Source organism: Leuciscus leuciscus (assembly GCF_965113295.1).
Source record: "Leuciscus leuciscus genome assembly, chromosome: 1".
Lineage (NCBI taxonomy): Eukaryota > Metazoa > Chordata > Actinopteri > Cypriniformes > Leuciscidae > Leuciscus > Leuciscus leuciscus.
Genome location: NC_138725.1, coordinates 63,626,114 through 63,649,350, shown reverse-complemented (window position 1 = coordinate 63,649,350; position 23,237 = coordinate 63,626,114). Strand labels below are relative to the sequence as shown.

General features: G+C 39.2%; 1 protein-coding gene across 4 annotated transcripts in view; it reads right to left on the bottom strand.

Moving 5' to 3' along the window:
- sdk2a (sidekick cell adhesion molecule 2a) overlaps nt 1-22,699 on the bottom strand; it is a 150,919-nt gene extending 128,220 nt beyond the window's left edge. For all 4 annotated transcript variants that reach the window (XM_082140852.1, XM_082140853.1, XM_082140854.1 and 1 more), the window contains exon 1: nt 21,649-22,699. In XM_082140852.1, the coding sequence (XP_081996978.1) occupies nt 21,649-21,790 (142 nt within the window). In that variant the 5' untranslated portion in view covers nt 21,791-22,699. The remainder of the gene's footprint in view (nt 1-21,648) is intronic.
- Between the last annotated feature and the right edge of the window lie 538 nt (nt 22,700-23,237).

The window sequence follows — 23,237 nt, the reverse complement described above, 5'->3', positions numbered from 1 at the left end:
TGCAGCATATGAGCTCATTGCAAAGAAACAATGATTACACTAGCATTCAAAAGTTTGGGGTCCGTAAGATTACACCGCTCTACAGTCATTTGAAAGTGATTGCAGTACCAGTTTCCACAATCTTACATACGGTTCCTTTAAAGGCGCACATACCTGTATTTTCTTCCTGTTTTCGGTCGAAGTCCACAGTAGTCGATTGTCGAGTTCACGCGTGTGATAACCTATGTTCTCTGTACTGACAGCACTCCAAATTTACAATTTTTAAAAAAAATTGACCGGAGTTCTCCTTTAATTATTCATTCTTACAAAAGATTCCTAATTCAAATAAATGCTATGTTTTCAACATTGATAATAATACGAAATGTTTTATGAGCATCAAATCATCATATTAGACTGATTTCTGAAGGATCACTGAAGACTGGAGTAATGATGATGAAAATTCAGACATCACAGGAATATATTAAAGGTGCTCTAAGTGATGTCACGTGTTTTTTAGGCCAAAACATTTTTTGTCACATACAGCAAACATCTCCTCACTATCCGCTAGTTGCCTGTCCCCTGAACACACTGTAAAAAAACGCGGTCTCTCTAGACACCACAGGCTCCACAAACGGCAACAAAAACAAACTGGGCTCACCCGCACCACGAAACACAACAAACAGTGCTCCAGCCAATCACCGACAAGAAGTATTTGAGGGGTGTGGTTTGGGGGTTAGTGCGCGTGCACATGAAGGGGGTGTGGAGGAGAGACGAGAGAGAAGCATGAAGAGGGAAGTTTGAATTATGGCCGACACACGACTAAAGAGACGACGTTCCGATGAACAAATTGTAAAGAAGAGGGACAAGGATAAGGAACGCGCGAAGTCCCGAATTTACATCGGAAAAACCCTTGAAATGTGGCGAGAACTCCGCCGGCAGAAGGGCTTCCAATCCAATTAGCTAGAACTATGCAGTCAGCGTTAGCTTTGGTGAATACAATATATGTTTCAGCTAGCGATCAATCTCTATTGTAAATGGTCAAGCAAATTCACAATAGGGCGACAATTTGTGTGAATTATTGTTTTCACCCACGGTTTGTTATGGATTTGAATGTTCATTTATAGGCTATTGACAACTAAATTTGTTTACGACGCCGCCGTTGTTTATGCTCACTGGGAAACGCGAAGCTAACGTTATCTTGCTATTATTGCGTCCTTGTATGGGAGCTATAGTTATAGTTATAACCTCAGGTGGCGAAACGATTTTAAGACAATGTTTCTCTTTTTCTGCATTCTGTTCTGCAATATATAAAAGCATTTATCTAACTTGGTGACATTACACATTGAATGAAGTATCAGTAAAACTTAACTTTGTTTTTAGTGACTACTTTGACTTTCCTTTATGCCGGAAGGGAGGGGAGGAGGGAGGAGACGGGATGAGGAATTGTTTGACAACAATTCGAATGTCAACACTCCCGGCATCACTTAGAGCACCTTTAAGTTTTAACATAATTGAAATATATTGTTTTTAATACATTCAGCCTTGGCATAAGGGTACATTTACAAGACAACAATGTACCAAAAAAAGAAAAGTTTTTCCTTATTTGCGTTAGACGACAACATTGTCAAAACGATCCCCGTTCACAAGGATCTGCGAAACCGACGCTGTTATTCATGCCAGGCCAGTAGGTGGCGATGTCACGTTGTAAAAAAACACTAGGCACCTAAAAAAGTTGAAAATGGTATTGTGTAAGAGACTAAGAGACTTACTTTCAAAACCATTTACTGACCCCAAACTTTTTAACAGTAGTGTAATATGAACAGTAGTAAACAGTAATGTCTTTCAGCAATGTCAAACATACCCTAAACTAAATGTCATCCCGGTAGCTTTTTTTATTTTTTATCATGGGACAGGATAATCCTGACATGCTAAATAGTTTGTAAATTAGGATTCCGCCTCAGATTTGATCCCGAGATGACATTCACATCAAGATGTTAGCCAAAGGCTTTATGAACTCTGCATCACACTCTTCATCAAAGTCAAGCAATTCAGGTTATTCCCAAAGTTGCTCCTGCAATCACAATTGCTTTGATTCATCGGCGTCAACAATTACCGCAATGCCAAACACCTCCGGTCACCTTCTACGCTCGTGACAACCAAATACAATTAAATTTGTCGCGTGAGCCACAAATAAAAAGCTCCAGCGAGGAGTTAAACTGCATCTCATCTCCTCCATTACCAGTGAAAAGTTTTAATGAAGTGTTTTATGATGCACTCTCTGGACTTTATCCCCGTCTTTTGTTCCAGCTCTACACGACATTCTCCATGGGCCGCTCGCTGAGGACTCCTTTAATAAAGCACGCTTTCAGAGCGGGGAGGGCATGCTGACATTCTCCATTCGCTGTTGTGCCATGATTAAAGCTTCTTTTCTTTTTTTTTTTTTTACACAGCCTTGCATGTTTGCTTGCGAAAACTGGCAGCCTGTGTGTGTGTGCGTGTGTGTGTGTGTGTGATCTGAATGTTGCTCGGGCCCTGACAGCTTTGAGAGCGATGACAGGCTCGGGTGTGTGAAAGCCACTGGATAAGAGGTTTAATGAGGCTGTAGGATCAATAGACAGGTTAGGGGGGAGCTGTCAGATCACCTTCCTGTCTGCCTCATGCTGATAGCTCCTCTTCGGCTAATGAAATGCTAACATAACACAATTCATCAGGAGGGCATCAATCCAATGCTTCTGACTTTGTACATATGGTCAGATACAAGCATATATGCTACTGTTTTGGGCTTTTGGGAGGAGAGCGACAATGTCATGAGAACATAAAACGTTTAACAAGGAATCATTTTAAATTAACAGGGATTGCGGCATTTGACAAAACAACAGAAGATATAGACAGACAGACTGTTCAACTAATTTTAATATAAATGTATACTATTATATATTTTCATTTAATTTCAATTAACATGAAATTAAGTGTTTGTATGTTCTTTTAAAATATATTATTTTTGTAATAAGTCCTCTTTTTAAAAGTGTGCTAGTGTACTTCTTTTTTACAAGGGGTGGCTTGAATACAATATTATGGGCATGTTTGTAATTTCTGAAAAAAAATGAATTTTGATCCCCTTATTGACCTTTGACTGTGCGTCTCAGATAATTTGACCTTTTTATGACAAGGCAAGGTTAGTTCTGGCTGTAAAATGTGGTGCGTCTCCCAAAAAACGAATAATATTTATGAATAATTTATGATATTTATGAAAATGATTTTCATCTTAAAAAATATATTGAATTATTATTTTTTTTATACTCAAATGTATGGAAAATATGTTATTGCTTTTTACTTGATGGTAACACCATGTGACATTTTTGCAGTGCATTTCTAACTTGCAGCATTGTTTTTTTTTATTTTATTTTTTTTATCCTGGACACTATTATTTGTCATTGATTCATATGCTGGTTAAGTGCTATTCTAGCTGATTTAGTTATCTAACAGCCGGTTAGTTAATAGTGCGGTTGACTAATTTAGCTAAACTATTTAAAAATATATATTAAATTCAATATGTAGCAAGGAATTAATTAAAAACAAAACTTATAGGAGAAGGTTGTAGCAAGCTGATAGCATGTTGTGCTAGCATGCTAACAGTTACTGACGTACTTCAGATCATGTGCTGTGCGCAGTATTTCCATTATTAATCAATTTCTGTTCAGGATTCTGGTCGGTGTGGGGTTGACTCATAAAACTCATAATCATACAGAGCTCTTTAAAACAGACTTCTTAACTAGTTATTCCTGTAGAATCACACTAGCAATGCTAAGGTCATAGGTCTGATTCACAGGGAATGCATGAACTGATGAAATATATACCTTTAATGCAATTCTGATTGAAGCTTCTGGTGATGCAAAAAATACTTGAACAAACACTATGCCTGTTGCAGTTGTTGGTAAGACGGGATTTCTTTGATGAATCTCTCAAAGGAATTGCAGGAAACTGGCACAACCTAACTCTTTTTGACTTTCTCCATTTTTGTAAACCTACTTTGGGTTCAGAGTATTTATTTTTTCAAAATTAATTTCCCACATGTCTAGTACAATTATGTGGTTTTGTTTCATTAATACAGCGTATACTTTTTTCTTGATTTACCCTGAAAGATTGGAAGTGAAATGTGACAACATGCCCCATAGGTGGGGTCCATTGTAACAAGACCATATTACAGCTTAAAATGTAATCTGATCATCTAATCAAAAAATATATATACAAGAAATATTAAAATATGTTCTTAATAAAATACAATTATTAAGCTTTTCATATACAATAATGCCATTTTTTTATAATTAAAAATAAACAAATTCTTGAGTTTGACAACAAACACACCGCAAATTACAGCTATATAGTAGCCTGGTTAAAACCAGACCATTCTCAGTAGTAACTGAGTTATGGTCTGGCAAAGCTCCATAGACAAATCATTTCCAAAGGGGCGTCACCAACAGACGTCGTTCAAATGCCTCTCGGCGCAATTGGATAGACCTAAAACTCCAAAAACCAATCAGAGCGATCGTCATGTGTAAAGCCATATGCTGCGTCCCAATTCGCCTATGTTACACTACGCCATAAAAGTATACTCTTTTTGTGAAGAAAATGTATTTACTTTTGAATGTGTAGCAAAAAAGTAGGCAACTTTTGGACATACTACTTCATCATCTTTATCGGACGGATCTGTCGCGTGCATCCTGTCATGTAAACTGCCCTGTCAATCATCTTGTCACAGTTAAAATCCTCTATTAAATCTAATTTAATTTCCTACCGTTTCGGAGAGAAATGTAGTAGCATGTTCATCTGCCAGTGGGTCTTTCATGGAGACTGTCCTCATGTGTTTGCAATTTGAATATAATAATGCTGCATTTAAAAGTTGGTGCGCTTCACCAACGGAGTGGACGTCGCTCAAATGCCTCTGGGCACAATTGGATAGGCTAGACCTAAAACCAATCAGAGCGATCGTCATTGTGTAAAGCCCGCCTCAACGTTTCTGATTGGTGCCGCAATTTCCACGGCATGGAAATGGCCTTGAATGAGCTCTTTGCCAGACTTACTTGCAGAGCAAATCTAAATTTGCCGGAAGTTGTCTGGGTTTTCCCAGGCTAGCTATACAGCATAGTTCAAAACATATTAATAATTAATCATTTCTGAACATTGACTCTCAGTCTTTATTCGCCTTTTTCTCATGGTTTCTCAATAGAATTCATAAAAGTATATAATATCATTGTTCTAATTGTAACGCAGTGTGACAACATTCCCCACCTGCACAACTGGGATTTAAACCCGGCTAGTGTCTTCTGCTGGTGAGATCAGCATTAAACAACCATCTCAACTTTTAAATAACAGATTGGAGATTAAAATAATATCAGATTTGTCTAATTTTAAATAAAAACCAAAAAAAGAGATGAAAAATGTATGTAAGTAAAAAATTTACTTTTGCTATGCTTAAATGTTCAGTGATATTTTCCAAAGATTTCTGAATTTTGGCGCAATGTTTTCTGTATATAGTGTTGATATGGCAACTAGTAAATACACTAAGTTTCATCATGCTAGCATGTGTGGAAGTATTTAAAACAAGTGTGTTACAACTAGCCCCGCGTTAGGTTGTGCCCCGCTCTCCCCTACATTGTATGCATCTTAAAGGTCCTGACAGGCTCGTTCCTAACGCGCTCAAAGAGACATAAGGATGTTTCTTAGAAACATGTCCTTGTGATGCCGCTATATCCAGAGCCCCCGCAGACCAGTGTGGAGACCCGATGACAGAGTTTCACCCGGATCACCAGCCCTGCACTGATTCACTGTGACGCGAGCACCCTCTCCCTTCAGCTAGCGACTTCTTTGTTTCATCTGGAGAACTTGCTTCAGTTTCTTCCTTTCGTGACCTTTCATGTGCCCTCAATGTATTTGTCAAAGCGCATCAGAGAGAGTGGGAGTTCTACAAGACCATTCACAAGAAAACAAACTACAGTATATAGAGAAGAGCTTATGTAGCCGAGAGGTAAGGACAACATAACTAAGCCGGATGGATAGAGATTCAATGCAAGCCCAATGTCCTTAGAAGACATAGTGCATGGTACAACGGTACAACTGCGAGAAAGGTAGACGAATGATAGATTTTGTCCCCGTCACTTTATGAAATAGCTTGCGGCAAGGATGAATCTAATACTGAGGGATTGTCGAGCAGGCGATTTCTGCACTGGATGCTTTTAATAGGGATGTCAATCAAAAATGTTACCCCATTAATTGTGTGATCATGTTAATCACAATTAATCGCATTTAATTGTGCAGGCTGAGCCTATACATAATTAACATATTCTACCGTGGGTTCAATACGATTTTTTTTTTTTTAAGAAGTATTTTATGCTCACCAAGGCTTTGCTGTTACTTTTGAATAATTTGGCTCTTTGTCCATTGGATACAGTTGAATTGTTACTCCCTTGTAATGCAACCAAATAATGGTGCTTTCAAACTGGGTCCCACCTTCTGAGTGTGTGAAGAAAATAAACTTTTCTGCAGCTGACTGACATAAAGTCATTGAACCATGATGGCTCCAACATAAATTTTACCTAGGGCCCCCAAATGTCTAGAACCGGTCTAGAATGGTCTAAGCTGGCATTTCGAGCAAGGAAACACACTGAAACACCAAATAGATTACTTTTACAAGAGTATTTTTTAAATATTGGAGTCTCAAAAGTACCCAAAAATGTCACAACAGAGAGACAGACAGACAGACAGATGGATGGATGGATAGATAGATAGAGTATCGATCTAGTCTCCTAAAAGATCTGACTGACAGTTTTTAATAATCATGCAGTATACTTCAAAACATCAAGCATACTTAATACTTTCGTACTTTTTTTACACTTCTGAGTGTTTAATTGAATACTTGAAATGTTTAATTGACTACGTGAGAATTTTCAAACACTGTTTATTATTTGGTTGTCTTTGTTCTATTGCTGTTATTTATTCTGTTGTATCCCATTTGATTCATTGTTCTTTTTATTACTAATTGTTTACTTCTCTTTATTAATTCCTCATGTTTACTTATCTGAGAAAAACCTGAAGGCTAAATGCCAATGTTTTCATTTATTATTACTTATATTAATACCGAGTGTTCTACGGCATACACATTTTTGCTGTGGTATTGAAATGAAGAATGCAGAATTCACTACTGCTTGGTATAGCAAAAACCTCTCACAACACAGAACACACAATTTCAGAGCCAATCGCTCAAACAGGCTTTCTGAGCTACATTGGATCAAGGGTGAATTTGGGATGTGCAATACTGTATACTGCATAAATATATCTGTTTTCCAGTGCACTCGTCTCGTTTCATCTCTCCCTCTCTCTCGAATGTGTTTTCTTTTCCTTTGTAGGATCTCACTAATAAACAGGCACCAACATGACAGGGTTTTATTTTACAAAGAGCATCTCTCTCTTTCAGACATGCTTTGCTATTGACCAGAATTGATTCTAATGGTGGACACGGTGAACACAGTTCCCTCAATACTGGAAACACTGACACTTCTGGAAACGTTTCAAGACCGAACTCGGAAAAAAATGCTTCATACTGAAAGCTAAGGGGCAATTTAGGGTTGGCGTGTGGCTGCACGATTATCTGCGTCTGTTTTAAAGCACGTGTTTTAGCATCGGTTTAGACGTTTCACGGCGAGGAAGACTTTTATTAGAGTCTGCTTTCTTGCCCCCTTTGAAATGAAAATAAATATCTGCACACAGTCTCTTTTATCTCTGTCAGTATTCATTACTGCAAGAGGAGCAAATAGAAATGCACCACAGTTTTTCCATTTAACCTCACTAGCTCCGCTAACCCTCGCTAAATCATTCAGGGCACAGGCTGGAATTGACTTTTCTTGGGTCTTGTACCTCATTGTAATAACAACAGTCCAAATTAAATGGCGCTAATCTATTAACACATTAAATTGGTCAGTTTGTAAGACACTCACAATTAGTGCCCAGCGGAGAAAAGCTAAACAAAACCAAATGTCATTTCCCAAGGCAATTCATTTCCTGTTTCAGGAGATCAATCATCCATTGTGCAGTATATTACAAATATATTTGTATTTAATAAAAACGACATAAAAATAACCACAAAATTTGCATCTCCCTAGGTGGAAGGCCATTCCACATGAAGGAACTGCTCATGAAAAAAAAAAAGCCATTATTTATTTACACAGACTTTTTGGAGAATCTCTACACAGCTATTTTTTAAATGACAGTTCACAGTGAAAAATTAAATAAAATGGCCATTTATTTGCAGTCTAACAAGCTTTTTTTTATGTCACCATCATCAATATTAATAAACAATATTGTTAAAAAATTATGGATATCTTTAGTAGCTTTACAGTTTTTCTCAGTCGCTTTGGTGCATTTCTCACATCACTATTTATATTTGCACAACAGTTAATGCAGTTCTCAAAACAATTAGTACAAACTGCAAAACCTAGTTGATAACCTGCAAAAGCGGCTACTTGCTCATAATGGAGAGCTCATTCCTCAAAAGCAAGTATTTATGTCAATGAAAGTGTCATTGTCATCAAAATGAAAAGTCTTGACACCATTGTTTATGAACAAGATAGTCAAATGGCTTTGTCATGTTTTCATTATGACAGTTTACTCTGTAAATGTTTTCCAATGCAAAAAAGTCAGATCTTGGTGACACTACCTGAAAATGCTCAAGACGGCACTATATACTATTTGCACAGCCATTTGAAAAATACAGTAAAGTTACACATTACTGTATTTAGTGAGGTAACTGAGTACAAGACACTGAATATTTATGTTTCACATTTTTACTGCATATGCTCTTTGCAATTCTAATTTGTTCACAGCATTGGGCAAAAGAAAGAATACACCCTTATTTACAACAAACATAAACTCCCTTTGGGTAGAGCTGTGCACAACTGGAAACAATATTGCAGTACATATAGGAACTGAATATACAACATACATAGTACTGTAATCATTCATGCACATCCAGACGTTCCTCTCTGTCTGGCCACATAATTTCATCTACATCACAGCGAATATCATCTCTTGCAATGCAGCGAGGAAAGTATCTCCTCGAGTGGCGATTAAAAAAGATTTTAAAAAAATTGTAAAATTTGCTTGACAGATTTTGACAACTAGTTCAACATTTTTGTATGTAATGACTCAAGCAATGAAATGAGGACTATTAGTTTTATATGGAATGACTATTCAGCATTCACAAGTATAGTTAATTTTGACTGACATGACATAAGCAAATGATAATGTTATAAAACAGCAGAGAGTTGTATGAAAGCAATTGATGCATGTCCAAAAGCATTTGCAATTTGTTGGAAGGAATGAGAAACTGCTACTATGATGTGCACAAATGACTAAATGTTGTGGAGGTTGAACTAACTGTTGTGCAAATGTAAATAGTGATGTGAGAAATGCACCAAAGCGACTGAGAAAAACTGTAATACGTCCTTTAATTTAAAGAATCAACAATAATGAATGTTTTATTTAATATTGTGCAGTGAAGATTATACCAACAAATGTTCTTTTTTCAAGAGTGCATTCAACAGCATAATATTGCACATTGAAACTGCTATGAAAACAATGTTGCGTTTCACTAGTATTAGTATGGACTTTTGAGAAATTTTTATTGAATATTTTGAGTCTTCTGAAGCTGTATGGTAGGTGAGAAAATTATGAGTGAATAATAACCTTAATTTCAGTCTGTTCCTTACATATGACTTCATAAGACTTGGATTATAGCGTCATATGGCCTACTTTTATGATGCTTTTTGGAGCTTGATACAGTTACTATGAAATCTTGTTGTATGCAAATGAGTGCATGAAAATTCAAAATTTCCACTGAACAGCATGTGGGTTTAGAACAACATAAGGGTGAGTTAATAATAACAGGATTTTCGTTTTTGGAGTGAACTTTCCCCTTTAATTCAATGACTTTGCATGATAAGTAACAAACCTTTGAGTGGAAGTAATGTTGTAGCGACTGCGAGTGAAAAACAAAATTTAAATATTCTCTGCATGCCTTGTACAAGTAGGCCTACTCACACACGTGTGTGAACACACACGCACCAGTTTCAGAAACACACCGGGGGCTCGTGAGTTTCCAGCTCAAAGCGGCAGTCGATTTGTTTTGCAAGGAAGGTGCGATGCAAAGAAACATCAAGCGCACGAGACGGCTCACTACGTCGCTAGCATTTGAAGAAGCGCAGACGAGATGGAAGAAAGAGAAACACAAGTGACATCAAAAAGCCACACATTCTCGCACGAGCCGAGTCTGGGCTGGTGGGGAGAGCTCAGCGTTTGTCCTAATCAATACCCAGCACAAGGCACTGAGATGCAGCCAGCGGCTCCCAGCCAGGCAAACGTCCAGGCGGACTGCCAAAGGATGGGGAGGAGGAGGGGGGGCTGAAGGGACGGGAGACAACTTCTCAATCTGAAACATTTCCATCCACAGCCACGATGGGTGTGCCGCGCTTTCAGAAATGTCTTCCTGTCCCTCGTAGACTGAAATGTCCGGTCACTTACGCCAAGCTCCTGTTGGAAGGTCATACGGAGACTTGTTCAGATTGTGGATCTGCACTCGGGATCCAAAATAGGTCATTTTGTAACGACGCTTATCTGACTACAGTAAGGTCCATATTTTTTGGTTAAGGACATATCGAGGGGCTCCGTCAAAATACTTTTTTGGGGGGGCAAAGAGAATCTGAATTGGGGGGAAATGAATCGCTGAAAGACATTCGAAATTGCAGTATACTTGCATTCTGAGAAAAACTACAATGCAACCAAAAAACAGAGGTCCTGTTTTTGTTCTATATTAAAAAATGTTTTAGACACCATACTAGATAGATAGATAGATAGATAGATGGATAGATGGATAGATGGATGGATGGATGGATGGATGGATGGATGGATGGATGGATGGATGGATGGATGGAGGGAGGGAGGGAGGGAGGGAGGGAGGGAGGGAGGGAGGGACGGACGGACGGACGGACGGACGGACGGACAGACAGACAGATAGATAGATAGATAGATAGATAGATAGATAGATAGATAGATAGTTTTAACATGGCACTAAAACATCATTGCACGTCTATGAGTGCAAGATGAGTTATCATTATTTTTGGTCCATTTTCTCGTAAGTGAAAGACTGTAAATGTTATGCTCACTTATCTACTAATAAAAAGTTTGTTTGGTAAACTTTTAGTAATATAGCAGTGTATACAGTGTAGACACCCTCAAAGCTAACAGACATGGACTAAAATCCACAAAACTCCAATTTCACAGCATCTTTAAGGCGAAAATCCTGAAATCGGCACAAGGCTACTCACAATTCACAGCACTGCTCTGCGTTGAGAGCTTTTTTTTGTTACTGAGAGAAAGAGCTCTGATGAATGGAGAGCAGAAGATTGTTTTATGGCTAAAATTATCCATGTTGTGATTGGTAGGGCTTGGATTGAACACCTTTTTTTGAGCACGTACGGCCAAAACAACAGAGCTCAGTCTTTTGTGCACATAAATGGGTTCACAGCGCTGGAGCTTTTCAGAAGAAGAAGAGAAAAAAAAATGAGGCTTGCATCTCTTTTTGCTTTCCTCTTCCCTCATAGCCCCCCTTTTCAATCTTTCTATCAATGTCTCTATCATACGGTCGTGTTGCCACTTTGCTATTTTATTCACAACACAAGAATGCACTCCCAGTTTCCCAGGAGGATGAAGCTGAATAAGGGAAAAGATGTAGAGGGCTTTGTTTCTAGCTGCTGTTTCCCTTCAGTCAAGCTTTCTGTTGTTTAAATGTTGACACCGAAACAGCCCAGAGGCTTGAAACAAGCTTGTATGCAGCAGGAAAATGACACTTTGTCAGAATTTCATCACATTTTCTCCTTTACAAAGCACTTTTTTCATGACAAGATCGCTTTGAAAGATTTGCTAATTTCATTTCGATGCAAAGCAAGTCAGTAGCCAAGGTCTCTTTAGGAGACGTTCATTGTACATCGAGGCTATTCAGAAAGAACCTTCACTACATAATGACTTCATAAGGACACACACACCAGCCATTTCCATCATGACTTGTGCAAAATTTGCCCCGAGTTGTTAGCAAATTTCCTTGAAGCAAATGCACATGCAAAGCGTTTATTAAGCCTATAATACCACTAGCGCTTCCCTGTCTCAGTTGCTGTAAACAACCAGAAAATGAAAACCAAATTCACTCAAGCTGATGCTTTTATTTAAACTAGCCCTGAAATAATGAGTTTGCGCCCAAAGGCAGGAATTTCATTATTGACATCCCTCTCCTCAAAGCATTCAATCTTACAGCATTCAGCTTCTGTTTCGACCCACCTTAAATATCAAATGTTTTGCCTGCGAAACAGATTTGTAAGAATTCTGAAAGTAAACCGGATCAGTTTTGTATTTATGTTGTCATTAAAAAATAAATCGGGTTGAATGATATTGTGAGCAAGCTCAAAACGTGACCTTCACCAGCCATTTCTTTTTCTACTCCCGTTGAAATACTCCTTGTGTCCAATGCACCTATCTGCAACCATTCACGTGTGTGCGTAGGGGGTATTTATTGTTCAATATTAAAAACGTTTTAGAAAATACATGAAACTAAAACCAGATACATGATGAAAATACAACCAGATGAAATCATAACAGCCGTGGAAACTTTTTGTTTACTTTATTTTCCATAGGCAAATTTGCGCCAACAGCAGGCAATTTAGCAGCCTGCCAAACATTACACTTAAGTAAACTGTGATTATTCATTTTAATTTGACTTGGAAGAGAACAGTGGAAGAGATGTTTTGAATGGGTACACTAGGAATAAATCTCACTCATGCAAATATGCACACACACACACACACACACACACACACAGTGAGTCTTGACAGAAGACTGGTGTGTATTTTCCACAGCATTCAGAATTTCATTTTCTGGGGACTTGGTGGTAGCTTGTATGGTATCTCATTTTCTTATTTCATTAATGTCGCTAAACGTTCACACATTTCACTGGTCAGATACAAAACTCTCAAAGTTAAACCTTGCAGGCAAGACCAGTTTAGACCAGCATGATTTCTATGCTGGTTTGGTGCGGGTCTAGCCTGTAAACCAAGCCTTTTGGCCAACGTGTAATAGGAACCCAGTAATAGGCACCAAAAAAAAATGGGTGGCCCAATTAAACAGAGGCAGAGTGAATACAAAAAGTCTGAAGTATAAATGAATATTTATTCAAACGTGCAAAATCTAGGGATGGCTGACGCGAAACAGTCGTTCCGAAGCTTTGCGAGATCCCGAAGCGCAGATGTTTCGAAACACTGATCCGAAGCGTGATTCAAAACACCCATGTCACGTGACTATGGCCAAACGAAGCCTCGAAGTGTTTCACTAAGTGTTTCATCAGGTGTGGTCCGCCGAATCAGCGTTTGATTGACACGGTCGGGAACAGACCACACAATCGCACATCTGTATAAAAGTGAAATCAACGCATATTGACCACGTGGGTTTTTGTGAGAGGAGTTTGATTTTGAGATAGCGGATTTTTGGTGATATAGTGACATAGTGCGATTTGATTAGTTATAGGCTATTTAGGCTTACTTTTAAATTTACACAACACATTGACTGATAGGCTAGAGACAGACAGAGTATAGTGACACATTAATAGATACATAGATATAAATATAAATTGACAGCTAGATTAATAGATACATATATAGATAGATTATAGATAGATACATATATAGATACATAGATAGATTATATCTAGATACATATCTAGATAAATATCTAGATACATAGATTTGGATAGATAGATAAAATGGAGGCTCCCCAGAAGAGATGCCGTACATCTGTGGTGTGGGTGCATTTCCATTTAGAAACCCCAAATAAAGTGAGATGTGTGTATTGTGATCGGCAGCTAGCCTACTGCAACAATACATCATCCATGATGCGCCATTTGAGGAGAATTTGAAATTTGCCCAGAACTCATGATCCACAAACTTACTGGAAAGAGAGAGCAGTAATCTTTCCTCATTTGTATGTCCTAGCTAAAAATGCCAGCAACAAGTGCCAGCAACATGCCAGCAACAAGTGTCCCTTGTGAGAGGATTTTTTCAAAGGCTGGAGAAATTATCTGTAAAAAAAGAAGTAGGCTAAGTCCTTCCACAGCAGAGAAATTAATATTTTTTAATAAAAATCTCTAAAAAAGTGAGACATTGTGGCTTGATTTCTTTTATTAATATTCATTTTGCAGGACCAAAATAACATTATGCACAGTGAGGAGCCTATAGGTTACAAGCTTCACATATTAGAAAAATACAATAATAAAAAATAAAAATATTAATGGCTCATCAAGGTTGTTTCAGATCAACACCTGCAAGTGACCACTAGGTGTCACCGTTGAGACGGGTGTCGGGTTGATTCGAAGCCTCAAAACAATATGGCCCATTTGGTTCAACTGTTTCATTGCTTCACGAAGCCTCGATCTGCCCACCACTAGCAAAATCATGAAAAAAAAAACGTACCCACATATATAACATTAATGGAAAAATTTATTCAAAAAAGGGACAAATCTTATCCAAAAACATCCAAATTAGAGTCAAAAGCAATAAAGCCAAATGCAAATTTCCCAAAAAATAACAAATCAACAAAGTAAAAAGTACCTGCAGCACTCAGGCCACACTCTCCATTATAGCAACCAATACAGACTAACTCCATTAAACACAGACGAGCACATTTATACTGGCGGCCAGCACCATTACCCCATGGGGAGGGACAAACTCACATACAACACTTTACACATTTTCCCATAAATAGAGAGTCTAGAAGAAACATTTTCTCATACTGTTCAAAATAGATAATTTACTCTCTTATGCAACAGTTGATATCATATACAATACATTAAACAGGAAGTAACAGAAGCAACTCGGCCGCGTTGTCCCTAAAACACCCATGCTCAATTAATAAGTGGTAGATTCCAATCTAGATTCCCGCCACCGTTTCCCCATCATGGGACAAACAATACTGCATAAAGACAACAGGCATTTCATTCACTCATTTCGATGGATAATTATAATAAACTCTTATGTCAGTAAACAATCTCTGTGTGTGTGAGTGCATTTATTAACTCAAGTCCATGTTAAATGTTAAGTGTTCAAAACACAATATTCAATGATGGTCTTGTCAAAAGGGTGAAAAAAAGACATAGCAAAATTAAATGTAACTCAGGCTACGTCTACATTAATCCGGATACATTTGAAAACGGCGTTTACATTTCAAAACGCTCCCTGTCCACACTACCCAGACAGCAACATAGTGTCGTCCCAGATCCGGCGCACATCTGGCAATCCACGTGTACCAAGCTTTTTCAAGCTTTTTCCAATTTGAAGCTTTTCATCCACATTGAAACATCTGAAAATGCTTAAAAACCATATTGCGCATGTGTAAAACATACCAAAAGTTCACAAGATGATTCAGAGAGAGCAGACATTATAAAGTTATCATGCTATTCTTCAGGCACAAACATTTTATTAGCAAAATCTCACACCACTCAGTGTTGCGTCCACGTTGCATTCAAAATCACATGGTCTAAAACGCAATTGTCATCATGTTTTGCCGCAGGACAATTGCGAGTAAATTTTCAGTCATCTTTGCAGGAAACCTATAAGTAGACTGTACAAATTAGCATTTATCTTTAGCAACACTATATAGCAGACACAACAATGCCGGTATAACTATAGATATCTATGGATATAATATACGTCACATGACTAAACATCTGCATTATTTTCAAATACCTCCGTTTTCACAGTCCACACTACAACGGGAAAACACCATTTTCAAATGTATCCACTTGGAGGGCGTTTTCAAAAAGCACCATCTTTGTTGACAAAAATGCCATCTCAATGTGGACGGAAGGCCAAAACGAAGACAAAATGAACTTATTTGTGTGGACAAGGCCTCATTATCAGCTCCAGAAGATCAGTCCTTGTATTTCATGGATACATTGACTATTATATAAACACTACACAGCGTCAACCCACAAAATCAGCGTCAACCTTCAAGTGCTGTACTAGTATCTGATTGAATGTGATACACGCTGAAGCTGTGAGTTAAAGCACTTTGTTGTAGCAATTGTGAACAAACAGATATCCCCTCTACATAAATAATGCTGTAGTAAAACTGCAGAAATATTAAGAGAGCAACCGATTACAAAACTGAAGGATTCTCATTATCATCATCAAGCGAGCAGCAGCTGGTCGTTGGCAGAAACTGCTTCCTTACTGATTGGAGCCAAATGATGTTTGTAGAAATTCGGTTTAACACAGAATTTTAAAAAGCTTTATGAATTAATCCTTATTTCCACCCAACTGACGACTGAGACAGAATCAAGCAAGGCCTGGTAACAATGCCATTCCAGAGGCGTAATATGAAAAGACATTCATTTGCGGCAGAATAATGAAACGGGCTCTTACGTGTGCTCGCAGCGAACAGATAGCAGTCGGATCTCCTCTGGGACTGCATTAGAAGCCGGAATTCATGGATGCAATGCTAGATCTGACTCTCGTTGGCCCCACACTAACACTGACAGTCATACCCCCTCAGGCTCACTGCAATTACTAGGCAGGGGCCCTAAAGTCTAAACTTATCTGATTATATTTCCATTCTGCACTATCCAAACAGTTTTACCGCTCGAACGAGTCCGTTTAAAAGCCTCCTGGAGCGAGATACAGGCTCCGCACAGTCAGTCTACAGGTTCTCTAATATTAGGCTACAATCGCATTTGGTCTCGAGGCAGATTAACGTGAGCCACCGCTCCGATAGGAAGAAAAGTTTGACATCCAATAATGAAAAAACCAGACAGAGCCTTGCAGAGGTCGACGTGCCTCATTTTGAGCCGTTTATTCATTCCTCAGTCTACTGACTGTATGAATAAACATCAGCAGACTGCAGTGGCGAGGAACGAGGAAAAGCTAGCGTGTAGACGGCATGGGATAACAGGAGCTGGGCTGTCAAGTCTGTTTTACCTGCGGGGGCCATGTGCTGGGGCTGTCGCAGCTAGAGCTTGCAGAGAACGCCATGCGTTTTGTCAAAAATTCACGAGACATCTGCTGCCATGGCGGGACCTTGCTTCCAAGACGTTTAATTAAATAAGTGTCACGGCGCTTACAGATAAATATGAAGCAACTGGTGCACGGGCGCATAATTATGACAGGGCATCTGGAGCTGTGGTCTTCCATGCTCATTATGGCCCATCTGGGACATCAAAAACAGCGCTCGAGTCCCATGTGTTCATATGGGAACAAGCTTTACTAGTGCCCTCAAAGGAGGGGAACATCCGCACGGTGGCAAATTTTAACTTGAAACGCGACTGTGGCTTGAATTTCCTAAGGCTTTTAAGGCAAATGGGTCAGACCCTCCTTATTTGCATGACTCAGTCGATGTGTATGAATGACTGGCGGTCGACGTCTTGACATATGCCTGCGTGCATTATCCAGCTTAAACAACAGTGCAGGCAGTTTTAATCGCATAAAGACGTGGATTCCACCCGAATTCATTTTTGTAAGCATGGAGGATTATCAAATCTAATCAGAAGATTTAAAGATGTCTGACAGCTGTCAAATGATGCAACAAAATGCCACAAAGACATTGTTTCAAAATTGCGATATAACAGTAAGGATTAATTCAAAATCCAAGGAAATACGTACACACACACACACACACACACACACACACACACAGTGTTGGGGAAAGTTGCTTTTAAAAGTAATGCGTTACAATAGCGTGTTACACCCTAAAAAAGTAACTAATTGTGATAGCTTTCTATGGAAAGTAATGTGTTACATTGCCTTTTTTCATTTGGGCTGGGCTTGCTTGTTTCTTTTCTTATTTAAAAAAATATCTCAGATATTTTCTTGTAAATTTTAAAATAATGTGTTACTTTACTAGTTACTTGGAAAAAGTAATCTGATAAAAGAACTAGTGTTACTTGTAATGCGTTACCCTCCACACAATACACACATATATTCTTAGGCATACTGACTAGAGATGTCAAAAAGTACAGACTTCGGTACCAAGTTGGTACTGAAATGATCAAAAAGTGACGATACCAGCATTTCCCTCCAGCATTATGAGTGCTGTTAAACGAATTCTTAAAGGGATACTTCACCTCTGGAAAGATGAATGTGTATTTAAAATGGGTCATTTATGTAGAAGAAATGTGAAATTATTTTTGAATTTGGAGCTTTCTAGACTGAGAAAAGGCAGAAAAAAATGTTTTGGCTTATGTGGATGAAAGACAACAACTCCCAGAATGCACTTGCTTCGCTGCCCTAGGAGACCACTCCCAAGCCACGCCTCCCGGTAAGAGAGCTCAGCCGGTAAACAACAAGGATTAGCTGGTGAGTCTCCCCGGGATTTCGAGATCGCCCAAAATGTCCGGGATTCGGCTTTTGCGTTCTACAGTCGCCATTCATTATGTTTACTGTGGAGAGCAGGACGAGGCTGAGGGGCGCGGGAGAACGGCGCGAGGCCGGTGGCGTGATTACCGATGAGCAGGACGCGCCGCAGTCAAAGACGCTCTGGTCTCGTATCTCTCACGGAGGAGCGGGAATTTTCTTAGCAATGTTAAAACGCACATCAAAAAATACATAAATCTCTCGTCTCAGGGGGATATGAGGGTGGAAAGCACGGTAATTCGAAAATACTACAGGTTTTCTACTAATACAAAGCTTAATGCTAAATCCTGGAGTATCCCTTTAAACACCTCTGTTTGGCCACTGTGTTGACACGCTCAAAATATATGTATCTGATTGGGCATCGTGTTGACGAGCTCAACATATATGTCTGTGATTGGCTAAAATGATCAATGCTGCAAAAACATTTTGTTTTGACACTCTTCATCGAGCGCTAACACAGATACACACGGGGGCGTCTGAAAGCGGGCATATATCAGCGGATCCCTAATATATCAATGTGTCAATCCCTAATATGTCAACACAATGGCCAATCAGAGGTGTTTAAGCGTTTAAGGTGTTGTTTAAGAGTTCAACAGCACTCAAGTCACGGTATCGTCAATTTTTTTTTATTTCAGTACCGATTTTTTGACAACTAATTTACTGACACTTTTCTTCAAGTGTTTGAAAAGCATTTGTGCACTGGTTTATTGGTCACACACTCTGAAGGTGGATAACCTCACAAGGAGGGTTTCTGCTTTTCATTGAGGGCAAAATAAGTGTCACACTGCAGGAGCCGTCTCTTTTTGCGGACTCTATCAGGTATCCAGGTGGAATTAGAGCCCAGATCGCTATTAAACGCAGCACGAGAAACATTTTCAGCCTTTGGATGGAAAAAACAAGCACATGACACCTCCTCGTCTCCAGAGACCCCTTCAGCTTCTGAGCCTTCCTAATTTATGGAATACTCTGTGTTCCCCACGCTCCGCAAGGATGACTGAACTCATTCTGCTGTATACCCTGCGTGCCAGTCACGCTGATACTCATTAGCGGGAAGCTTCAGAACAAATACGGCGGCGGCCCCGTGGGGGTAACTTTGGGCATCAGAGGCTCGCTGCTCCCCGATAGTGGGTTGATGCCACCCTCCGTGAAAGAAAGAGCCTTGCGACTGCTGCTGCTTCTTCCAGCCACCCTCTGTGACTGGTACCTATTTGGTCATTCGGGGCTGCAAAGTCTGGCAGCTTCAAGTGGAGCCGAGCAATTGATCACCAGAGAAAGACTTGAGGTGAAAGGGGATCAGAAAGCCTTTTCTACCCATTGACCAAAGTGCTGGGTTTCCTTTTAGTTACCGCTAAGCTCCCTTAAAGCTGTCCAAGGGCATTGAAAGTACACTTAAGGATGAAAACAGGGATCTAATCAATACGAGGAAAAACAATGCAGTCCTGAACAGCGCTAAACAAACACCGGACAGACCTTGTCTATAGCGTGCTAATGTATGCGTACGCTCCATGACAGGATGCTTAAAAGTGTCACCAAACACTGTGCCATGCATAATAGGGGACGGCTGAAAGCTTCTTAGATTAGATAGGGGGTCGTTTATACCCCAATGTGGCCCGTTCAAAGGCTGACATGCTCAAGGATTATGCTGCTTTTAGCAGTCCAATGCTTAGGGCATTGTAATGATCAGATGCAATCCAAGCCTCTTCACAGTGAATGAATCACCAGTGCCAGTACTTTAAGATCTGTCAAACAGGATGGATCACTGGGCTGTATATCAGCCATCTTCCTACGGATGCCAGGGCCATTTTTTTTTTTTACAGCAGTTAATAGATGAGAAATGCACCCCGTGGACAGAGCAGAACACCTTGTCAAATGGTAAAATACCCTCAGGAACCAACTGGACGAACAAGCGATGGTATGACAGTCAGGGAGATGGATGGGACATTGATGCAATTCAATTGTCGGTTTAGTTGCTCTTCAAGTCAATTTAAAGCAACATACATTCTCATATTCTGATGTTTTATTTTATATAGGCATATTTGATTATTTATTGGCATTAATTTTTATAATTGTGGACCCTTTTAGGGATGGTCATGTCAACAGTTGTCATTCCAAACCAGACTCAGAAAACAGAACACACACAAGCGTGCACACACACACACACACACACACACACACATTTAAATAAATAACCAAAAGAATTTATATATATATATACTTTTACTCAAAATATAGTAATTAATTATTAAAATATAGTAATTCATTATTTTACTCAAATAAAATGTTAATTTTTATTTTAATAAATAACTATTAAATAAAAACAAAACGGAAATATGCATTATCCTACAAGGCACTTTGTAGATTTTGAACTTTAAGAACTGACATGGTGGAATTACCATTTATGTTAATTCTGCCTAAAGTACAGTTCTTAGCAGATAATCTAAAATTGGCCAAATGTTAGCAAAATCGTTGTATTTTCAGCTAAGTGGGCAAGAAAGCATGATAATTGAAATACGATATATGAGATAATATGATTTTTATTCAACAAGATACATGCCATAGCTTGAAAAAGCATGCATCCATTATTGCATTTGGCATTTTCTATGATCTGATCACAGATGAGCTGAGATATATGTTTCATTCTCTGAGCAGACCTCTCTTTTCAAACTTTACCCATTGCGTAGGTGTGGTGTAGTAAATCCTAGAAATGCACTGTAATGTGCAGTATTAGTGCAGGATACCTTCTCTCCATCCCATGGGATTGCTCTACAAGTGATGGGGCATGTTGGTCATATAGGAGACCACAGGGTATTATTTCAATCACATCTGCCAGGTTATTCAGCAGCAAATATCATATTCCAAACTTCACTGTTAAATAAAGACTGCTTCGTTCCAAAAAGAAATACTAATAACATTTATATCATAATTTAGAACTAGCCTTAAAATCTGCATAAGATGAAATCTTAAAAATAATCTGGAAATTTTAGTTCATCCATGAATGATTTGTTTAATTCTAACAGGATTCATACGGGGTTCCTGTTGGATCCCACTAGAACTGGTTCCAAATTGTGACTAAAATTCTATTAGCATTCCTTTTGGGTTCTTTCCATAAATCCCACACATCACTGCCTTGTGAGCGCTGAGTCTCAGGGGCCAGTGCAAGATCGGAGACTCTTACCTTGCGCCCAAGTGTTATTCATGAATGAAAACATCAGAATCCATCCGGCGCCCCACTTCAGAGTTAACGCGCGCCTTGACATGATGCTCCGACACGGCTGTGAGTCCGCAGCACGCGTTCGCCAGCGCCGCGCTGGATACATGTTGCGCCGTAGTCCCGGTTTCCAAAGAGCAATGCGAGACACTGAGCGCGCTGCTCCCGCGCGTCCAAAACCAGCGCTTAATAAGGAGGAGTCTATAAATCAATCTATACCCGTCAGAGACCAATAAACTGCAGCAAAGTCTGATGAAGCAAAGTTTATGAACTGTAACAGCATAAACAGCACAAATTCAACTGACAATCATTCTATTTTTTGTTAAGTCTTTTGGTTATTTATTTAGGTTTATCCACAAAAAAAAGTTAGGCAATAAGAACAAAATGCCACATTTTTAATCTAGGAAACCTTTCAGGAGTGGGTTCAGGTGAATTCAGTAATTTGCGTTCAAAGGAGTGAATCGACCCCGCTGCATCTCTGCGCGTCATGAGACATCTCTCAAAGTGGATGCCCTGCAAAGAGACACTTTAAATCCAGTGGTCGAGAAAAGTAAAGGCTGAATTAGTGGAGTCTCGATGAGGAAATATTCCGTCCGGTATCTTGGATGTATTCCCCCAAATTCAGTGTCCGTGTCCTTTCAGTACTGCGAGCAACAATGTATGAGTGTGCCCGACAACTCAGGACTAAGGAAGAACTCCTTTACTGCGGGATGTCGCCTCCACGCGGCGGATGAGAGAACTGCATCTTCTTATTACTACATAATTATTCGTAATATAGGTATCCATCGATCATTATTGAAAGTTTGGTCATTATTCATGCTGCGGCAAGACCATGTTTAGGAAAAATATCGAGGGTTTATAACTCAAACACGCTGCTAGCTCTGATTGAACATTTTATATATTAGTATAGATTTGCAAGCATAGTTCAAGCGGTCCACAATTATCAGGATGTCAGTGTTATAACTCCTTATAATTCCACAGAGCAAGTTCTCTGTTTGCCAAGAGAGTTCGAACTCCTAGAGCAACAATATTATTAGTGCTCTCCCTATCTCTCCCTGAGACCGCAGGCTCAGTGTAAGCTTTGATCCTGAGGACACAAATCTGGTTTTAAATTCCGAACAGATCCACAGACTACCGCACTCGTTACCCAAGCATGCTATGACTCACGTACTGCACAACTGTTCAAGTTATATCCAGAAACGAGAAACCGCATTCATTCCCACACTGAGCAGGAGGCAAAAATCAAAATGATAACTTGCAGTCTAAATATAAGCATGTGAAGCGTACCTTCACCAACTGTGCTTGAATGCTTAGACTCTGCATAAGGTTCTAAGATGGTAATGAAGTTGGTGATAATGAAAGTGGCACTTATTATTGTGGTGATGGTGGTAATCGTGATGTGTTTGCTTTGTTGATGTGTTAATGCTAGTTGTGGTGATGATAACAATGGTGGTAAAGGATATAATGTTGGTGATATTTGTGGTGGTGGTGATGATGATGATAATGGTCATCATGATAGTGTTGATTATGGGGTAATTAGTTGTAGTGATGATTAT